Source organism: Perissodus microlepis, chromosome 11 (assembly GCF_051167445.1).
Source record: "Perissodus microlepis isolate ML-2025 ecotype Zambia chromosome 11, ASM5116744v1, whole genome shotgun sequence".
Taxonomy (NCBI): Eukaryota; Metazoa; Chordata; class Actinopteri; order Cichliformes; family Cichlidae; genus Perissodus; species Perissodus microlepis.
In genome coordinates, this window is record NC_140471.1 from 12,925,476 (window position 1) to 12,942,997 (window position 17,522).

A 17,522-nucleotide genomic window follows, 5' to 3' on the forward strand; every position below is an offset into this window, starting at 1 on the left:
TTATTATTATTATTATTATTATTCTCCAAAAGTTGATTCTGTTCATCTGGACGTAGCGTTTTCAGTGGGAGAAAGGTTTCGTCACTCATCCAAGTTACTTCTTCAGTCCCAGCTGACTGTAGGTTTTCCCAATCTTATAAACAGTACACTTGCATAATGACTGAAACCAGCCCACCGTAGGAACAGTGGGCTGGGGGGGTCAGTTCCTTAATCTTAATGGGAACTTAATGGGAACGCTACGTCGAGATGAACAGAATCAACTTTTGGAGATTTACTTACCTGAATGATTGAGAATGCATCAAGACGAAACTATTATTACTATTATTATTATTATTAGTAGTAGTAGTAGTAGTAGTAGTATCATTATTATCATATAATATTATTATAATAATATAAGATCATTGGGGGTGGGGGTGGGGGGGCAATCAGTTGGGAACAAAATCTTATTATTTTTGAAATATAACCGGAAGTACAACATAATAACTGTTTGGATTTACGCTCGTGTTGTTGGTATTCATAGAAGCAGACGCGCAGTGGAGGCTAGTATGGTCCCTTAACGAGAATTTCGTGCCATTGCCGTTCATTCAGCGGCCCGTCTGTTTCACTCCAAATAACGAAACAATTCATCAGGCCACATAAAAGTCTATCAGGAGATTGGAGGTCGGATTAACGCGCATCGCGTGACCTTGCACTGAATGTAAAAATAGAGGGATTTTCTTTTAAAGCACCGACACGGTAAGGAAACGAGCATCCTCATCCGCGCGGAGGTGAAGGCGAGACAAATGTCGCTATTGTGGCCTACTGTGCGATGCATGCAGACGTTGAGTGTCAGATCATGTGTTTTGTGGAAAGCGTTATTTTAATGGCGCATAGATACAATCAGCTGTGAGTTTTTGAGAGATCAGGCTGACAATAAGACTGCTCGTGCAGCCCGTGGTTGAAGGCCGGGATTGCATGCCGCAGAAAGCAAACCCGTGACACAGAGTGGGCTTTTTAAAACGCATGCAATAAAGCTTTTATCGCAATAAAAGCTTTTAGAGATATGCGTATTAAATACGAATCTTAATTTCCACATAAATTGCAATTATTGTCTTATTCTCTGATCGGTTTTTGTGTAGAGCGCGTGCAGGAATATGGCAGATGCTGCAGCATCGCTTGATCCGCTCCGGGCCGGAGAGAGAAAGGGGAGGAGAGGGAGGTGGGGGGTGGTGCACCTTTTTAGGAGCGTTAAATCACACCCTGCGTCTGAATGTGCAATCCATAGTCAGAGTAATTCATCCTGGCTCTCTTTACAGGAGGCATTTCATTGTAAAAGTATGTAAGGCATCTTCTCGTTCGAAGAGTCACCAGGTTGGCTGTTGGTCGTGTTCAAACCAAAAATCTGCTGACACATGCGCTCTACCAGCCTGTGTTCCCAGCTTTTGTGCGCAATGAAGCCTATTGCCCAACTATCAAGGCCTCATGGAGCACCAAACTCCTATCATATAACTGACCTCCCGTTGGCCTATTGATCTATTTATTTGATTACTTTTCTGAGGAGTGGTGTTAAAATAATATTATTGCCATTATTAAGATGTATTTTCCCTGTTATTGCTCTTCTACACAATGACACCACTCAACCTCAGTGAATTTAGCTCTGTTTATTAAATGGTTGTCTGTTTTATTTCAGGTTAACTACCCCAGCCATGGAGATCGTCACACATTTAATCAACGACACCATAGAGTTCTACAAATGGACCCTCACTATTGCAGGTAATACCTTCAAAACATCCGGCATGCCTGAGAGCATCTGTGTGAGATATTTTAAGATCAGAGAAGTTGTATTTATCAGTGAGTAAATGCACATTCACTTGCCCGTGTGTCCAGCCTTAGATATTATGTATCACTCTGCAGGGTTCTTGCTGCTGTGAGTCATTATAGAGGGAGTTAGTATAAGAATAGTGCATCACTGGCAATTTGTTAACAAATTACTCAATACTTTAGGACATATAGTAGCTATATATGAACTGCAATATACCGCAGTATGTATTTATGTTGCTACACCCAGTAGCAGGCCCTGTACCCTTTATCAACCCAGGATATACTTGGATGCTCTCTCAAAGTATCACCATCAAGCTGACCACTGGGCATCCACCTGCAGGATATTATCTGTTATCTGCACTACTACTCAGCATGTGCACTCCTCTTAAAATAAACTGAACCCACGCTGCGTCAGTGCAATGCAAATATTACGAATATTTATGTAACTCTATGAAAACATCTTTCTGTCAGACAAGCGTGTGGAGAAATGGCCCCTGATGGACAACCCCCTACCCACGCTCGCCATCAGCACCTCCTACCTCCTCTTTCTCTGGCTTGGGCCCAAATACATGAAGAACAGAGAGCCCTTCCAGCTCCGCAAAACCCTTATTGTCTACAACTTCAGCATGGTCTTCCTCAACTTCTTCATCTTTAAAGAGGTAGATTGTCACATTGTTTTGATGGTTACTTGCACGCGTCCAATAACTGCAGTCAGTGAATTAAATCTGATGTCCTCTTATTCCAGCGTTAACTGTGCTCCCGAGTTGATACGTTACAACAGCCGTTTTGTCCTCTGGGTTTAGACTAACCTAATTACAGTGTACTCATGCTCTTGTCTGCACTCCATCTCTTCTTTTCTCTGCCATTATCACTGTATGCTTGATAGCAGTGACTCAATGGACACTCTTGTTTTTTCAGCTGTTTATGGCAACACGAGCAGCCAGATACAGTTACATTTGTCAATCGGTGGATTATTCAGATGATCCCAATGAAGTCAGGGTGAGTGTTCAGAGCGTGCACACACACACACTTGCATAGATAAACTCTGAATATAGTAGTGGGACTTCAGCTGTTTATGTAACTTACTATCTTAAGACTCTTGTGTCTACAATAATTAGTTTCCTTGGAACCAGATCCCTACCTGTTAATAATTCTCCACTGTACCCATGGTTCAGAAAATTACAGTCAGCCTGCCAGGGACACGTCACTCAGAGAGCTTTTAGAAACATGAGCAGCGTCCATACATTTAGAGCATGGGCCTGTTATCAGAAAAAAGTACAAGCCGGAGTTGAATGGTGTTCAGTTTCACCTTCCTTCCTGTTGCTCCATGACGTAGTTTGAAACAGAAACCACAAGTGAGTCAGTCTCGGGTCGAGGTTAAGATTTCCAAAATCAGAGTTCACGCACATGTAGCTCTTGATCATATATGTTCATATGTTAACAGTCTTTTTCTTCTCCTTCTTTATTTCTGTGGGAGTCAGGTGGCAGGAGCTCTGTGGTGGTATTTCATCTCCAAGGGCATTGAGTATCTGGACACTGTGTTTTTCATCCTGAGGAAAAAGTTCAACCAGGTCACCTTCCTGCACGTCTACCATCATTGCTCCATGTTCACGCTCTGGTGGATTGGCATCAAGTGGGTGGCAGGAGGACAGTGTGAGTAGCTCATAACACAGCAGACATCAGCTATATGCTGAATTTATCAGCATTGCTGTTGATAAAGCCTTCACCGGCTCTGTATTTTTGTGGTTTATACTGGGTGAGGGCTGGGAAGAGACACAAATCCATTGGTCGATGCTTCAGGAAGCTAAACCAAACATGTGGAGCTACTTGTCTATAAACCTTTTATTCACTACTGGTAAATGTTCACAGTATGTATTTAGCATGATAACACGCTATCACTTGCTAATTAGTAAACACAGGTGCAGCTGTATGCATATTTGCAAGTAGATGATTGTGACTGAGAGTAAACTGAGTCTGAACACTGATGAGGAAGCTAGATGACAAATTTCACTGAAACCCACAAGCATAGTGTCGTCATATGTAGCTTGGATAGTTTAATCTGGATTCATGGGGCCCCTGGACCTACACTTGTTTGTATCTCCCACCCCCTCAACTATTGTCTTTTTATTGGATACAGACAGCAGGAGTTCAGAGCAACTCAGTTTGAGATTTTTTTTAACTATAGTAAGCAGAACAAAATTAAAAACTTATTGTTTCTTCTACTGCAGCATTCTTTGGTGCACATATGAATGCGATGATCCATGTCCTGATGTACCTGTATTACGGTCTTGCCTCCTGTGGACCTAAGATCCAAAAGTACCTGTGGTGGAAGAAGTATCTGACAATTATCCAGATGGTAGGTTGATTTCCAGGGTGGTTGATTTCCAATGAAATATATTGACTGTAGGGATCATTTGACTGAAAATCATTCTTCTTGCTATGAAAGAACAGTGAAAACATAATATGGTGCAAAAGCATAACTCTTATTCTCTCTTTGGGGCTCAGATTCAGTTCCATGTCACCATCGGTCACACGGCCTTGTCTCTCTATGTCAACTGCGATTTCCCCCACTGGATGCACTACTCCCTCATCTGCTACGCCATCACCTTCATCGTCCTGTTTGGCAACTTCTACTATCAAACCTACCGCCGCCAGCAACCTGCACGTCGCGACGTGTCCTCTTCCTCCAAAGCCGGCAAGGCTGTTTCTAATGGCACCCTCAACGGCCTCAGCAAAGCTGCCAACGGAGCAATGCTGATGGGGAGCAAAGAGGAGAAACCCCAGGAGAACTCTGGGAGGAGAAAGAGGAAAGGACGAGCTAAAAGAGATTAAAGGAGGGTGAGTCAAAGAGGTTCAGGTGAGGTAGGGCCTTGCTTGATTTCTAGGCTGATCGTGCTAAAACATGAAAGACTTACTTTGAGGAAGATTTAGATAAGTGGATGATCAGGTGGGATGAGTTTATTTAAGCCATGATCTGAGTTGTATATAAAATATGAGGCAGGCATTTTTTGTTAAGAGAGGACCATTCTGTTACTAAAAGGTGATCACTGGTCATACACCGGATGACCATTATCACAACACCAAATACAACAGTTTCTGGTGTCAGACAGAGCTTTGTATTCCTTCTCTTTATTGTGGAGCTGAGTAGACCTGCTTCCATGAGTGACTTTTAGCTAGTTAAAATCGAATCCTGAAAAGTGAGAAAGTTGCATTTAATGCATCTGAGCTGGTAAAAAGCAATTAGAAACTGCTATACTGAGACAGGAATACACATGATAACAGAAATGTCTATTTATATTTGAGTGTATTCTTATTTTTTGTTGCTTACCTGTACAGATACAAAGCTGACGATAACGTACACTATCATGTCAGTTTTGTCCTCATATTATTTACACGTTGTTGACGTTGCACAGGTGAGACTTTGAGTTTACAGCACCTGTGTGCTGCAAACTGACACTCCTACAGTTAGCCACTTAGTTGTGCAGATGAAACTGTCTTATTTACACTAATTTATTTATGGAATATAAATGCTCACTTTTGAGCTGTCATCCATTAACGCACAAGTATATATATATATATATATATATATATATATATATATATATATATATATATATATATATATATATATGTGTGTGTGTGTGTGTGTGTGTGTGTGTGTGTGTGTAAAGGAGAAGAAGAAATCCATATGCAGAGATACAAAGGGGTACATAGAAATAGGAATAAATGAATTGTCAACCCTGGTTGGATGATGCTGTTCCACTGCTGCTTTTAAGATGAAAAGATTAGCTTCAGCTCACATGGGGGTGACAAATTATTATTTCTATTTACAACCATAACCAATTTTGCATATCCTTACCTGTATGTAATGTGATGAAATGTAATAAATGTTATTCAGATAAATGATGAATCTGATGACTATCTCAGTGTTCCCCCACCACCACCCCTCCCCCGTCAGCGAAGCTGGCTGCGTTGTGTCTTTGCAGATGTTTACTTGTCTTTTTATATTCTGTCCTCTCAGAAGTTGTCGTTCGTCTTAGACCCTGGTGAAGATGTAATGTGCTGACGACATGGTGGCATTCTGGCTTCCCTTTTGTACTTATAGAGAATTCAGAGCTAGCTTACAGCTGCTACCTTTTTTTAAAAAAACAAAACATCACGTTAACTAAACCTTTTCTTTGAGAAAAACTCCTTTACGTATTCAGTCAACTTTTCAGATTGAATTCATGCCTGGAGCAGGCTTGAATGTAAATTTATCAGAAACAAGATTTGGATTAGAAAAGATAAAAGATTATGATTTCTACATAAAAAGACTTGGTGTGCATCTATTAGAACTATGTATGCATTACCACTGTCTGTAGTATATGGAGCATAAATGATCAGCCTGATATATATGAACAACTCCTGGCTTATTTCATCTATCAGCTAATGTGTTTCAATGTCATTTTATTTATTGGTTATTTATTGTTATGTAAATACTGTTTTCCACCTTGCTAAGAGTAATTGTCTATGTATTTGTCTTCTTTTTGTGTTGTACATATTATATTGTGATATTTTGGACACTGCTCATTTGGGAATGTTCCTGCCTTTTCTGCTTGGGCGTTTTATAAGTCAACATTGCTTCTGTTTTTAATTTCTTCCTTTTTTCTTTTTAATATCTTATCTTTGAACTCTCTTCAGATTAAACTAAACTGAATGCCTGTACAAATGCTGACTTGGTTTAATTGTCTCCTTCATGGTGCAGTTTGTCTTTAACAAAGATATTTTCATTCAGCACTCACCAGAATCTTCATTAGGTACACCTGTACAACTGCTTGTTAATGCAAATATCTAATCAACCAATCACGTGGCAGCAAATCAATGCATATAGGCATGTATACATGGGAAAGGTCAAATTAAGCATCATAATGTGGAAAAAAGGTGATTTAAATGACCTTGAATGTGGTGTGGTTGCTGGGGCCAGACATATTAGTATTTAATATTTGCTGATCTGCTGGGATTTTCCTCACACAACCATGTGGTTTCCAAAGAATGGTCTTAAAAAGAAAAGATATTTTGTGAGCTGCATTTCTTTGGGTGAAAATGCCTTGTTGACAGTAATTTATGAGATACAGAAGTGCATTTACCCAGCAGATCGAACCTTAAATTCCTTAATTTTAAATTCTTCTTAACATTTTTAACACTTTCTATGTGTTCATGTAAAGTTGGGTAACACGAGTCTAAGACTTTCATTAAGGGTAAATGTTGCTACAATGTTTTCTGAATATGACAATAAACTTGAACTGAACCTTGACGCAGATGGGCTTCAACAGCAGTAGACTATACTGGATGCCACTCCTTTCAGCTAAAAAGCAGGAAATTGAAGCTACAATTCACACTGGCGCCAAAATTAGTCAACAGAATTCTGGAGAAAGGTTGCCTCGTATGATGAGTCTTGATTTCTGCTGCATTCAGATTGTAGGGTCAGAATTTGGCATGAACAACATAAAAGTATGGATCCATCCTAACTTGTATCAGCGGTCTAGGCTGGTGGGGGTGATGTAAAGGTGTGGGTTGTTTTGCACCCTGTATTGCCAACTGAGTGCCCATTGAATTCCACAGCTTAATTACATATTGGTGCTGACTGTGTCCATCTCTTTGTGACTGCAGATTATCGATCTAATAATGGCTGTTTCCAGCAGGATAACGCACCATGTCACAAAGCTCATGTCATCTCAGACTGGTTTCCTGATCATGAAGGTGTGTTTGCGGCTTCCACAGTCACCATATAACAGGGCACCTCTGGGAAATAGTGAAACAGGAAACAGAGATCATGGATCTGCAGCAAAATCTCAGATGAATGTTTCTCTGTTGAATCTGTACCATGGAGATTAAAGCAGTTCTGAAGGCAAAGGCTGGTCGAACCTAATACTGACAAGGCCTGAAAAATGTGTTTGAATCAAGTTTGTGTTTTTAACCTTAATGTGGATTTCCAGGTTTAAAAAACAATGGGGGAGATTGGTCACATTAAAATGAGCATCAAATATTAAATTGTGTGCTCACTACGCTGACCACATTTTAAATGGAAATAACTTGTCATAAAGATAATGTACTGCCTGGTTTCATGATATGAAGAATAGACCTAAGTTTTCAATAGATATGTGAATCAAATGATCCCAGTTCTCAGCATACTGTTTAGGTTCTTCATCAAAAACCATCAGGTGGTGGGAGCATGGAAGGAGGGCATAATGGACTGGAGGGAACAGGTTTGATTTGTGATCCATGGCAGACATTGTGACCCTCGGAGTATTTGCTCGTGCTAGTCCGAGGGTTCAGCTCACAGTGTTAGTCTGCTGAGTCCATTTCTTGGCTGGATTATTCTGTCAAGGCCAATAGACTGGTAGACTCAGGTGCAGACTTGGAAGATCTCAGATCAGTGCGGGTTGTTTTGTTGTTGTTGTTTTTTTAACAGTGAAGAAACTATCTACAACAATCACAAATATGCAAACAGCAAATTATGTTTTTTTTTTTTTTGGGGGGGGGGGGGGGGGGGGGGGGTGTCGCTAAACATCCACCATGCACAATTTTCTCACGCTCAATTCAGGCTCACCACACCAGGGGAGGAAATCCAGGAACCTGTGCAAGAGGAACAGAGGAACAAAATTTAGTGATGGCTGTCTGATACCGATGCGCTGATATTTCACCACTAGATGTCGCTGAAACGAAGCTTTGAATGAACGATCCTATTTTCAATACAGTTGATGAAGTGGTTCGGTACTGGTTCATTGCTTTGAGGGACCAAATGACAATTTGGAAAGTGAAGTTTATTTTTATTACCTTAATCTGTAAAACAGCCTTTAGCTCAGAGTTGGAAAGTAAGTATATTTACAAAAGTGCTGAACTTAAGTATTTTTCTGTCTCCATTCTGCTTTATATTTTCATTCCACCACAATGAGATAGAAAGGTTGCACCTTACTAACAATGATTTGAACCAAACATGTCAAATTTGGATTTGTCACTTGATAAGACTGATTGACACTGATTTTTAGTCCATTTCTTGTATAATTTGCCATGCATTAGCCTTTTATCCCTGTTCCCCTTACTTTAAAAAAAAAAACAAAAAACGTTTTTTTATTATTAGTTTTTCTGTTTTCACAAATAGTACATAACTACATAACATAATAAAGTGTACAATTCAGAACCAAAAAAACCCAAAAAAAACAAAACAAAAACAAACAAAAAACAAATAAACAAAACAAAAACAAACAAACAAACAGACTGATAACTAAGCACAAAACATCAGCTCAGGTCCATCTAAAAAAATAAATAAAGAGAGAATGCAATACAGTACAATACCTGTGGTCCCAGTAGTACGTTGCAGTTTGAACACTCAAGAGAATCCTTGTAACATAATATTAGAGGTTCCACATAATTTAAGTATGGTTCCCACACCTTAAAGAATAGGTCTGTTTTTGAGTGCAGTACACATGTAAGATATTCCAATGGCACTAGATCCAACACTACTCTTTGCCAACCTTTGTTAGGATGCCTGGGTCGTTGACACAGAGGTTTGAGTTTTTTATATTTATCATTTCTAGTCTTTGGTTTCTTTGTCTGTGTTCTGTCTTATGGTTTACGTCTCGGTTCCCTCTGTTGCAGTGCCTGCATGTGAGTCTGTGTCTTTAGTTCAGTCTGTGTTGTTTCCTGTTTTATTTTGAAGGTCCATGTCTGATGTTAATGTATCTGGTTTTGCTTCCCCTGTTTCGTTAGGCCTGATTTGCCCCAACTGTGTTTCCCTCCTGTTACCCATTCCCTGATTGCTCCCTCTGTGTATTTAAGCCCTGTGTTTCTCTGTGTCCGTGTCGTGACTCGTGATCTACCCTTATCTTGCTGTGTGTTCTGTCTACGTAAGGTTATTTTGTATTCTCAGTTTTGTTACCCTTTTGAGTTCAGCGTTAAAGCTGTATTTGAGTTCACGTTTCGTTTCCGTGAGTCTGCATTTTGGGTCCTTCGTATCACCACTCCTGCCCGCACACAGCCGTTCCATAACAACCTTTAATAGTTGGTGCTTTTTTATTAATCCATTGGAGTAGTATATTCTTCCTTGCCGCATAGGTGAGAACACAATACAATCTCCTATTATTCTTGGATATTAACCGCTGGCTGGGGAGGCCCAGTATGAGAGACAGAGGGTCCATCTCCAATTCACAACCGAAAATCTTCTCCATTTCAGATAACACATTAGACCAATATTTTTGCAATTTCAAACATGACCAGAAGCTGTGAGTTAGGGTACCAATTTCTGTCTTGCATTTGAGGCACATGGGTGAAAGGGTAGGATTATACTGATGTCTGCAAAATATGGATATATGCACTCTGTGTATGATTTTTAACTGTTTTGCTTTGGTAAGATTACAAACTGAGATTAATTTGGCATAACTCCAGACATCTTTCCACTCTTCATCATCAATTGCTATACCTAACTTCCTTTCCCATGTGCCTTTAAGCCTCTGTGACATCACTGAAGGTACAGAATATAAAGCCTTATAAAATATCTTCACAGGTACCTCTTTTTCGGTTAAAAATAATAATATTTCAACAGGAGAGACTTCATGACTCTCACTAAAGTTAGTACTATGCAAGATATAATGCCTTATCTGTAAGTAACAGAAATAGTCATGTTTGGGGAGAGAATATTTCTCAAGCATTTGGTCAAACGGCATAACTACATTGTCGGAGAATAAGTCCCTCAGTTTGTGAATTCCTTTGTTCTTCCATTCCTTAAAACCTATATCGAACATCCCCGGTTGAAAGTCAAGATTATTCACAATAGGTGTAAACACAGATGTTAACTTCAACCTTCCCTCAATTCGACATACTGACCGCCAGGCCTTAAGTGTATTAAGTGTGACAGCTCAATCTAATATCTTTAAAGTTCTTAAAGAACAGTAAGTCCCTTAATGGATACTTTGAAAGAGAGGTTTCAATCCCCAACCAGATAGAGTGTAAATTATTTGTGACCCAGTCATGAATATAGCACATGTGAGTACTCAATTGATATGTTCTAATATTTGGTAAATCTAAACCCCCTACTGAACCTGGGAGCTGCAGTGTAGCCATTTTAAGTTTTGGTCTGCAGAGAGCTTAGCCATCCTTCATCACCCTATTTGAAAATATAACTGGAATCGTTTGAACAGGATATAACAGTCGAGGCAAAATATTCATCTTAATCAAAGCTATACGTCCTAGCCAGGAAACGGGTAGGGAATTCCATCTCTCCAAATCCCGCTTTACCTTCTCGAACAGAGGAACAAAATTTGCTTTATACATTTGTTTAAATTTTGGAGTTATAAATATCCCTAAGTATACAAAACCTGTGGGGGACCATTTGAAGGGGAAAGAAAACAGTCCAGTTGGCACTGAATTAAGGCTCCCAATTGGCATAGCCTCTGACTTAGTCAAATTTACTTTATAACCAGAAAATTGGCTAAATGTATCAATAATGTTAAGTAAAGCCGGTATTGATGTCTCTGGATCAGAAATAAATATTAAAACATCATCTGCATATAAACTGATCTTATGCTCATAATCGATTTGCAAGCCCCGTACATCAGGTGCCGTCCTTATAGCCTCGGCTAACGGTTCGATGGCAATAGCAAACAAAAGAGGTGACAGTGGGCAGCCTTGCCTCGTTCCTCTATACAATGGGAAACTATCTGATTTCAGTCCATTAGACAAGATGGATGCCTGAGGATTATCATACAAAATTTTTACCCACTTAATGAAATTATCACCAAGACTGAATTTATTTAAAGTGTAAAATAAGTAAGTCCATTCTATCCGGTCAAAAGCTTTTTCAGCATCCAGAGAAAGCACCAAACTGCCCATGTTCCTTTGCTGAGCAGCCTGAATTAGATTGAGAAGGCGCCTGACATTATTATGAGAATTACGGCCTTTTATAAAGCCTGTTTGATCTTCTTTAATAATTACAGGCAGGAGAATTTCGAGTCGAGTAGCTAATATTTTAGAAAGAATCTTCCGGTCCACATTTAGAAGAGCTATCGGTCTATAAGAGGAACAAGACTCTGCACACTTCCCCTTCTTCAAAATAAGAGAAATATTAGCTTCCCTTGGAGTCTGAGGTAATCTATTATGCAAGAACGAATAATTAAACATATTAAGTAATGGGTCTATTAACAGCTCACTAAATTCTTTATAAAATTCACTACAAAAACCATCAGGTCCTGGGGCTTTTCCGTTCTTTAAAGTTTTTATAGCGTTTAGTAAGTTCCCCTTCCTTAAGAATTGCTTCTGGACAACCATCCTTCCACTGATACCATTTCAGATGAGGCTTCAGCGGACAAAGTCAGATTCATCGCTCATGTCCTGCATCAGGTCTACTGACATGACTTTCGGATATCATTCACTTGCTCTAAATATTTTATTTTTTAATTAATTTTTAGGTCTGCAACTTATTTGCTCTCCATTTGCTTCTTCTGGTTTATTACACTACACACGCTTTCAGATAATAGCTTTTTGGGAATCACTTTAGTACTGAAAAAGCACAATTTTATGTCTATCATCTGGCATTTTTTTTGTAGTTTCAACTACAGAGTTGTGACCAAATTACATGGTCTTGTGACAGCCTGCTAGTAAAAAAAGTACCTCAAAATACAAATTAAAACTGGTTGAATGAACCTGAATAATTAGGTCAGCGTTAAATGGCTTCAGAAACAAACAAAAACTATTCCTCTGAAAATGGTCAGGTACAAAGACTGCAGTCAAAACCTATGGGCTCAAAATGTGGTCATAAATATTTTGTACTTGTAAAAAAGATTTGTACTTGTAAAAAAGATTTGTATGTGTAAAAAAGATTTGTGTGTGCGTAAAAAAGATTTGTATGTGTAAAAAGAATTTGTGTGTGCGTAAAAAAGATTTGTATGTATAAAAAAGATTTGTGTGTGCGTAAAAAAGATTTGTATGTGTAAAAAAGATTTGTGTGTGCGTAAAAAAGATTTGTATGTGTAAAAAGAATTTATGTGTGTGTAAAAAAGATTTGTATGTGTAAAAAGAATTTGTGTGTGTGTAAAAAAGATTTGTATGTGTAAAAAGAATTTGTGTGTGTGTAAAAAAGATTTGTATGTGTAAAAAAGATTTGTGTGTGCGTAAAAAAGATTTGTGTGTGGACTTAGCCCAAAAACCCCCCTGCAAGTTACAAGTACGAATTTTGACCCTATTTTTCTTCCTTTCATCTGATTGGTCAATGTCATGTCAATCACAAATGTAACAATCCAATCAGAGAACAGATGGGTTTGGCTGTCGGAGGGGCGCTTTTTTTGAACTGCAGGTCTTTGAAGGGAATAAATGCCCTTTTACATGCCAACCCAGCGTTTTCCTTCATCACCACGAAGGAAAACAGTCTGTGGTCGTCCGAGTTTGGTGATTTTTGTGTCACAGGTTTACGTGTTTAATATAGGGACTTCCACAGCCTTTTCAACAGCGCTGCGGACCGCGGGGTGGGGGCGGTCAGTGTTTTGGAAATGACAGTCTTCATTACAAAGCTTTCTTCGTTATGAATTAGCATACATGTTTTTATTGAACATTTGAAGAACCAGCAAAAAAAACAAACTCTTGTAGAGGACATAAAGTCAGAGATAGAAAAGACAAGGAGCAGGTGCATCTAGTACAGGTAGAGCTGCTGCAAAAACCCACAGAGCCCAGCAGCCAGCGTAACAAATTCTGGATCCTTTGCTTTTAGTTAGCAGTTAGCAATTAGCAGCACATCCTGCGTCTGATGTGAAAGGACTTTTATGCTGCCCACTGTGACTCACAGCAATGGTCCTGGGTCAGCCCTGACTTTGTGTTAAACTAATCCTAAAGTAATAATGGTATTTCTAACCACTGATATAGCACAACTTTATCCTTTCAACAGCTGCTGAAAGTTAGGGGACCTAGCTGCTATCGGATATTTATATAGAGATCCTCCAGCTTCAAACTGTATTACCCTTCAAGGACCTGCAGTTCAAAAAAGCGCCCCTCCGACAGCCAAACCCATCTGTTCTCTGATTGGATTGTTACATTTGTGATTGACATGACATTGACCAATCAGATGAAAGGAAGAAAAATAGGGTCAAAATTCGTACTTGTAACTTGCAGGGGGTTTTTTGGGCTAAGTCCACACACAAATCTTTTTTACGCACTCACAAATCTTTTTTACACATACAAATCTTTTTTACACACACACAAATTCTTTTTACACATACAAATCTTTTTTACGCACACACAAATCTTTTTTACACACACACAAATTCTTTTTACACATACAAATCTTTTTTACGCACACACAAATCTTTTTTACACATACAAATCTTTTTTACGCACACACAAATCTTTTTTACACATACAAATCTTTTTTACGCACACACAAATCTTTTTTACACATACAAATCTTTTTTACGCACACACAAATTCTTTTTACACATACAAATCTTTTTTACGCACACACAAATCTTTTTTACAAGTACAAAATATTTATGACCACATTTTGAGCCCATACAAAACGAGTGAAAAAGCAACCAATGTCCAAAGAAAAATTCCTTCAAAAAGCCTGGAGAACTATTGCTCAAGACCACTTCTTGGAAGCAAAATGTAAAGAAATGAGAGGTGGCTCAAGACTTTTGCACAGTGCTTAGCATGGTCTAATTAATACCATATTAAATAGTGTATACTGTCATAGTGTTAGCTTCCCACCACATATCATTTAAATAAACTATTTCCAGACATAAATCTCAGCTTTCAGTATTAATCAAGCAGTATTGATATTACCTTCACCAACAGGACATTGTGTATATGCAGCTAAGCAGTAGCCTATAGCTGGGCGGTTTCATTAGATGAAATCACATCTGCTATGTTTTAGATATTGCAAATCTAAAATGCATCAAACTAAGTATAATTCAGACAACTATTAAGATAATAAAAGAAAAAAAAGAAAACCTTTAACTCATGCCAAATTTTCCTTCCATTTAATGAGTTCAGACAATGGTTTCCATAACAACTGTATACAGCAGCTGTCAGACACCCCCTACCCATTCATCTTCTCAAAGCCCTCCCAGCCCCTTCCCCATTAATCCCCCATTCCCCTCCTCTTGCTTTAATTTCTCCATGAATCAGCTGGGGTCTATGTGAGAAAGAGCACTGATGCAATAAACAGTTAAAGTGGGTTTTCATGCTTATATGTGTATGTGGGTGGTTGGCTTAGTGAGTGAAAGTTTTGTGTGTATGTGCATGTTGTTGTGTAAGAGGCTTAGAAACGTGTTTCTATGAGTATGCAATCCCCCTGCAGAGTTTATGAGTGGGAGGCCTCCACTAGCAGAGGGGTAGGCCTATCACATGGACTACGTTTGTATTATTCCTCAACCCAGCACAATAATTTCACAACTCAGTAACATAACACCATAACCTCATCAGCAGCCTTTTCCTTGGATGATGACAGAATGTCGTTATAACACTTTCAGTTCTGTCTTAACAATCTGTTCTGGTGGACAAATGCATCTCCATAGCATAAAGCACTAAGAAATCTCTGAGTTCAACTTTTCAATAATAGGCTGTGAAATTTAATTACAAGTAGATAAATACTGTTTATTTATTCAGAAATATTCATTATTATCTGAATATTTATTATAATTAAATTATAAGGAGCATTATACTGAGGCTTTTTAATGGATTCTTAAACGTCTTATATGCCAGATTTCTAGACTATTCATGTCGGTTAAGATTTTATGTCTTTATTTTAACTTTAATCAGTGTAATTTTATTCATGTGCAATTTTTTTAGGATGTCAATCCTGAAACGTTGCACAAGTAACGGCCCGATATACATTACAGCAACTTTAGCATGTGACTGGATTTACACAGAGGTGCCTACTTCACTAAATTCCCCTGTGGATTTCACAGCAAAGTAACAATTTTCCTCGCTGTCACAAGCTCAGCTGATATCTGGAGCACAACAACTGAGGCTGGAGACAGGCATTTTTGTTCCTCACAGGGGAAACTCATTACACACACTGACTTCAATAAGCACTCAACTGCTTACCTTTCAGGAAAAAAAAGGAGTTTTCTTTTTGTCTAAAAAAAATTTTTTTCGTGTGACATGTGACTATTTTAAGAATGGCTATTAATAAATAATAAAGCAATTCAACAATCAATTTAAGGCAAAATAAAATCCAGCAAGTTTAAAGCTTGTGTGCATGCCAATACTTTCATATGCTATCAGCATTTTACTATGGTGTTTAGGCTAATGTAGCAATACTACAGTATAATACTTGGAAAGGATGATTAGAAATGACAACTTCATGCTGCAGATAATTTCTGATAATATCGAACAGTGACATTGGCCCGGTTTTCTGTCTATGCTGATGTTACTGTGATGATTCGGGATAAAGGGTTTTGGTATTAATAGAGGAAGTGAGAATTAAAGAGAGGCTTGAGTGTGTGAGTTCAATGAGGGTGTTATTTTTAGATGGATGCTCATTGGGCCCACTCTCTCTCCTCTTACCACCTGTGCATATAGTTCCTCTGCTGGTGCTCATACCAGTGAATGTGATGGGAATGAGATTTGGTACCCAAGAATATAGACTTGTAAGTTGGCATTTCTTCTGACAGGACTTTGAGACTTTCAGCTCACAAAGCATTTCTTTCCCATCCACAGCTGCATTTCAGTGTAGTTTAGTCTTCCTTTGGGAGTTAATCTGTGAGTCAATGAGTAAGCATTGTGTAACTATTGTAGAGATCATATTGTATTGTATAATGTTTGTACTGTACAGTACTGTGCAAAAGTCTTGAGAGGCCCATCTCTCTTTATATTTTGCTTCCAAACAGCCAGACTGTCTTGTAATCTTTTAAGCTGATCGTGAGCAGTAGTTTTACAGGCTTTCTGAAAGTCTTTCAAAGTTTTTCTTTGGATTCAGTGTAGTTCTTGTTTGTGGTCGTTTTCAGAGGAATGTTTTTTGTTCGTTGTTAAGCCACTTAGCAATTATTTACTTGGATGAAAATAAATAATTGTTATATATACACAGTATGCTGAATATAAACTACTTAAACAGAGATATGCTACCAAACTGCAAATCTGCATGTAACCAGGAGACAGGACACACTTTTACGCCAGTTATCACCTTCCTTTGTTTCACAAGGCACAGTTAGAAACCTTGACTGTCACATAAGTGCCTTGATGATGCAGACATCTGCCACTTTAATTCAAGTAAATAATTGAATATACCAGAGGAAAGAAAGAGGGTAGAAGTGGGGGAAGGGTGTGACTGTGTGACAATGCAAAAGGGACTGCAAGCCCCCAAACATCTGTCATCCTATCCTGTCCCAAAGTGGTGGATTTGCCCTGCTAGACAGCATTTTGTCTGGTGATTAAACTGTGATTACAACACAGAACCTTCTCTGTCTGTCTTTTTAAACAGATATACTGTTGCAAAAGCCTGAAGTGACAGAGGCAAATGGATTGTTCAGACGTAGGAGGCCAAGATCTGTGGTTTATGAAGCCTAGAAAACCCATGCCATAAAACCTTCAGAGCATAGCAAATCCCCACTTTTCAATCCAAGTCAATCCCTGGCTCTTCCTGCATACTTGTTATTTCACTCACTGTGGGGTGATGCAAACAACTATTCACCACTTTAGCTGTGTATCTTGGCACCATCATGCAACACTTCAGATATATATGTGCTTTCTCTTATCAT

At 38.7% G+C, this 17,522-nt stretch overlaps 1 protein-coding gene across 1 annotated transcript; it reads left to right on the top strand.

Annotated features, from left to right (window-relative positions):
- Window positions 1-493: 493 nt before the first annotated feature.
- Window positions 494-6,514, top strand: elovl4a (ELOVL fatty acid elongase 4a). Its single transcript, XM_084945135.1, has 7 exons — window positions 494-735; window positions 1,670-1,752; window positions 2,272-2,459; window positions 2,719-2,799; window positions 3,282-3,453; window positions 4,029-4,156; window positions 4,306-6,514. Exons 2-7 carry the CDS (start codon window positions 1,686-1,688, stop codon window positions 4,630-4,632), a joined length of 963 nt encoding a protein of 320 aa, XP_084801261.1. The 5' UTR covers window positions 494-735; window positions 1,670-1,685; the 3' UTR covers window positions 4,633-6,514.
- Window positions 6,515-17,522: the final 11,008 nt, after the last annotated feature.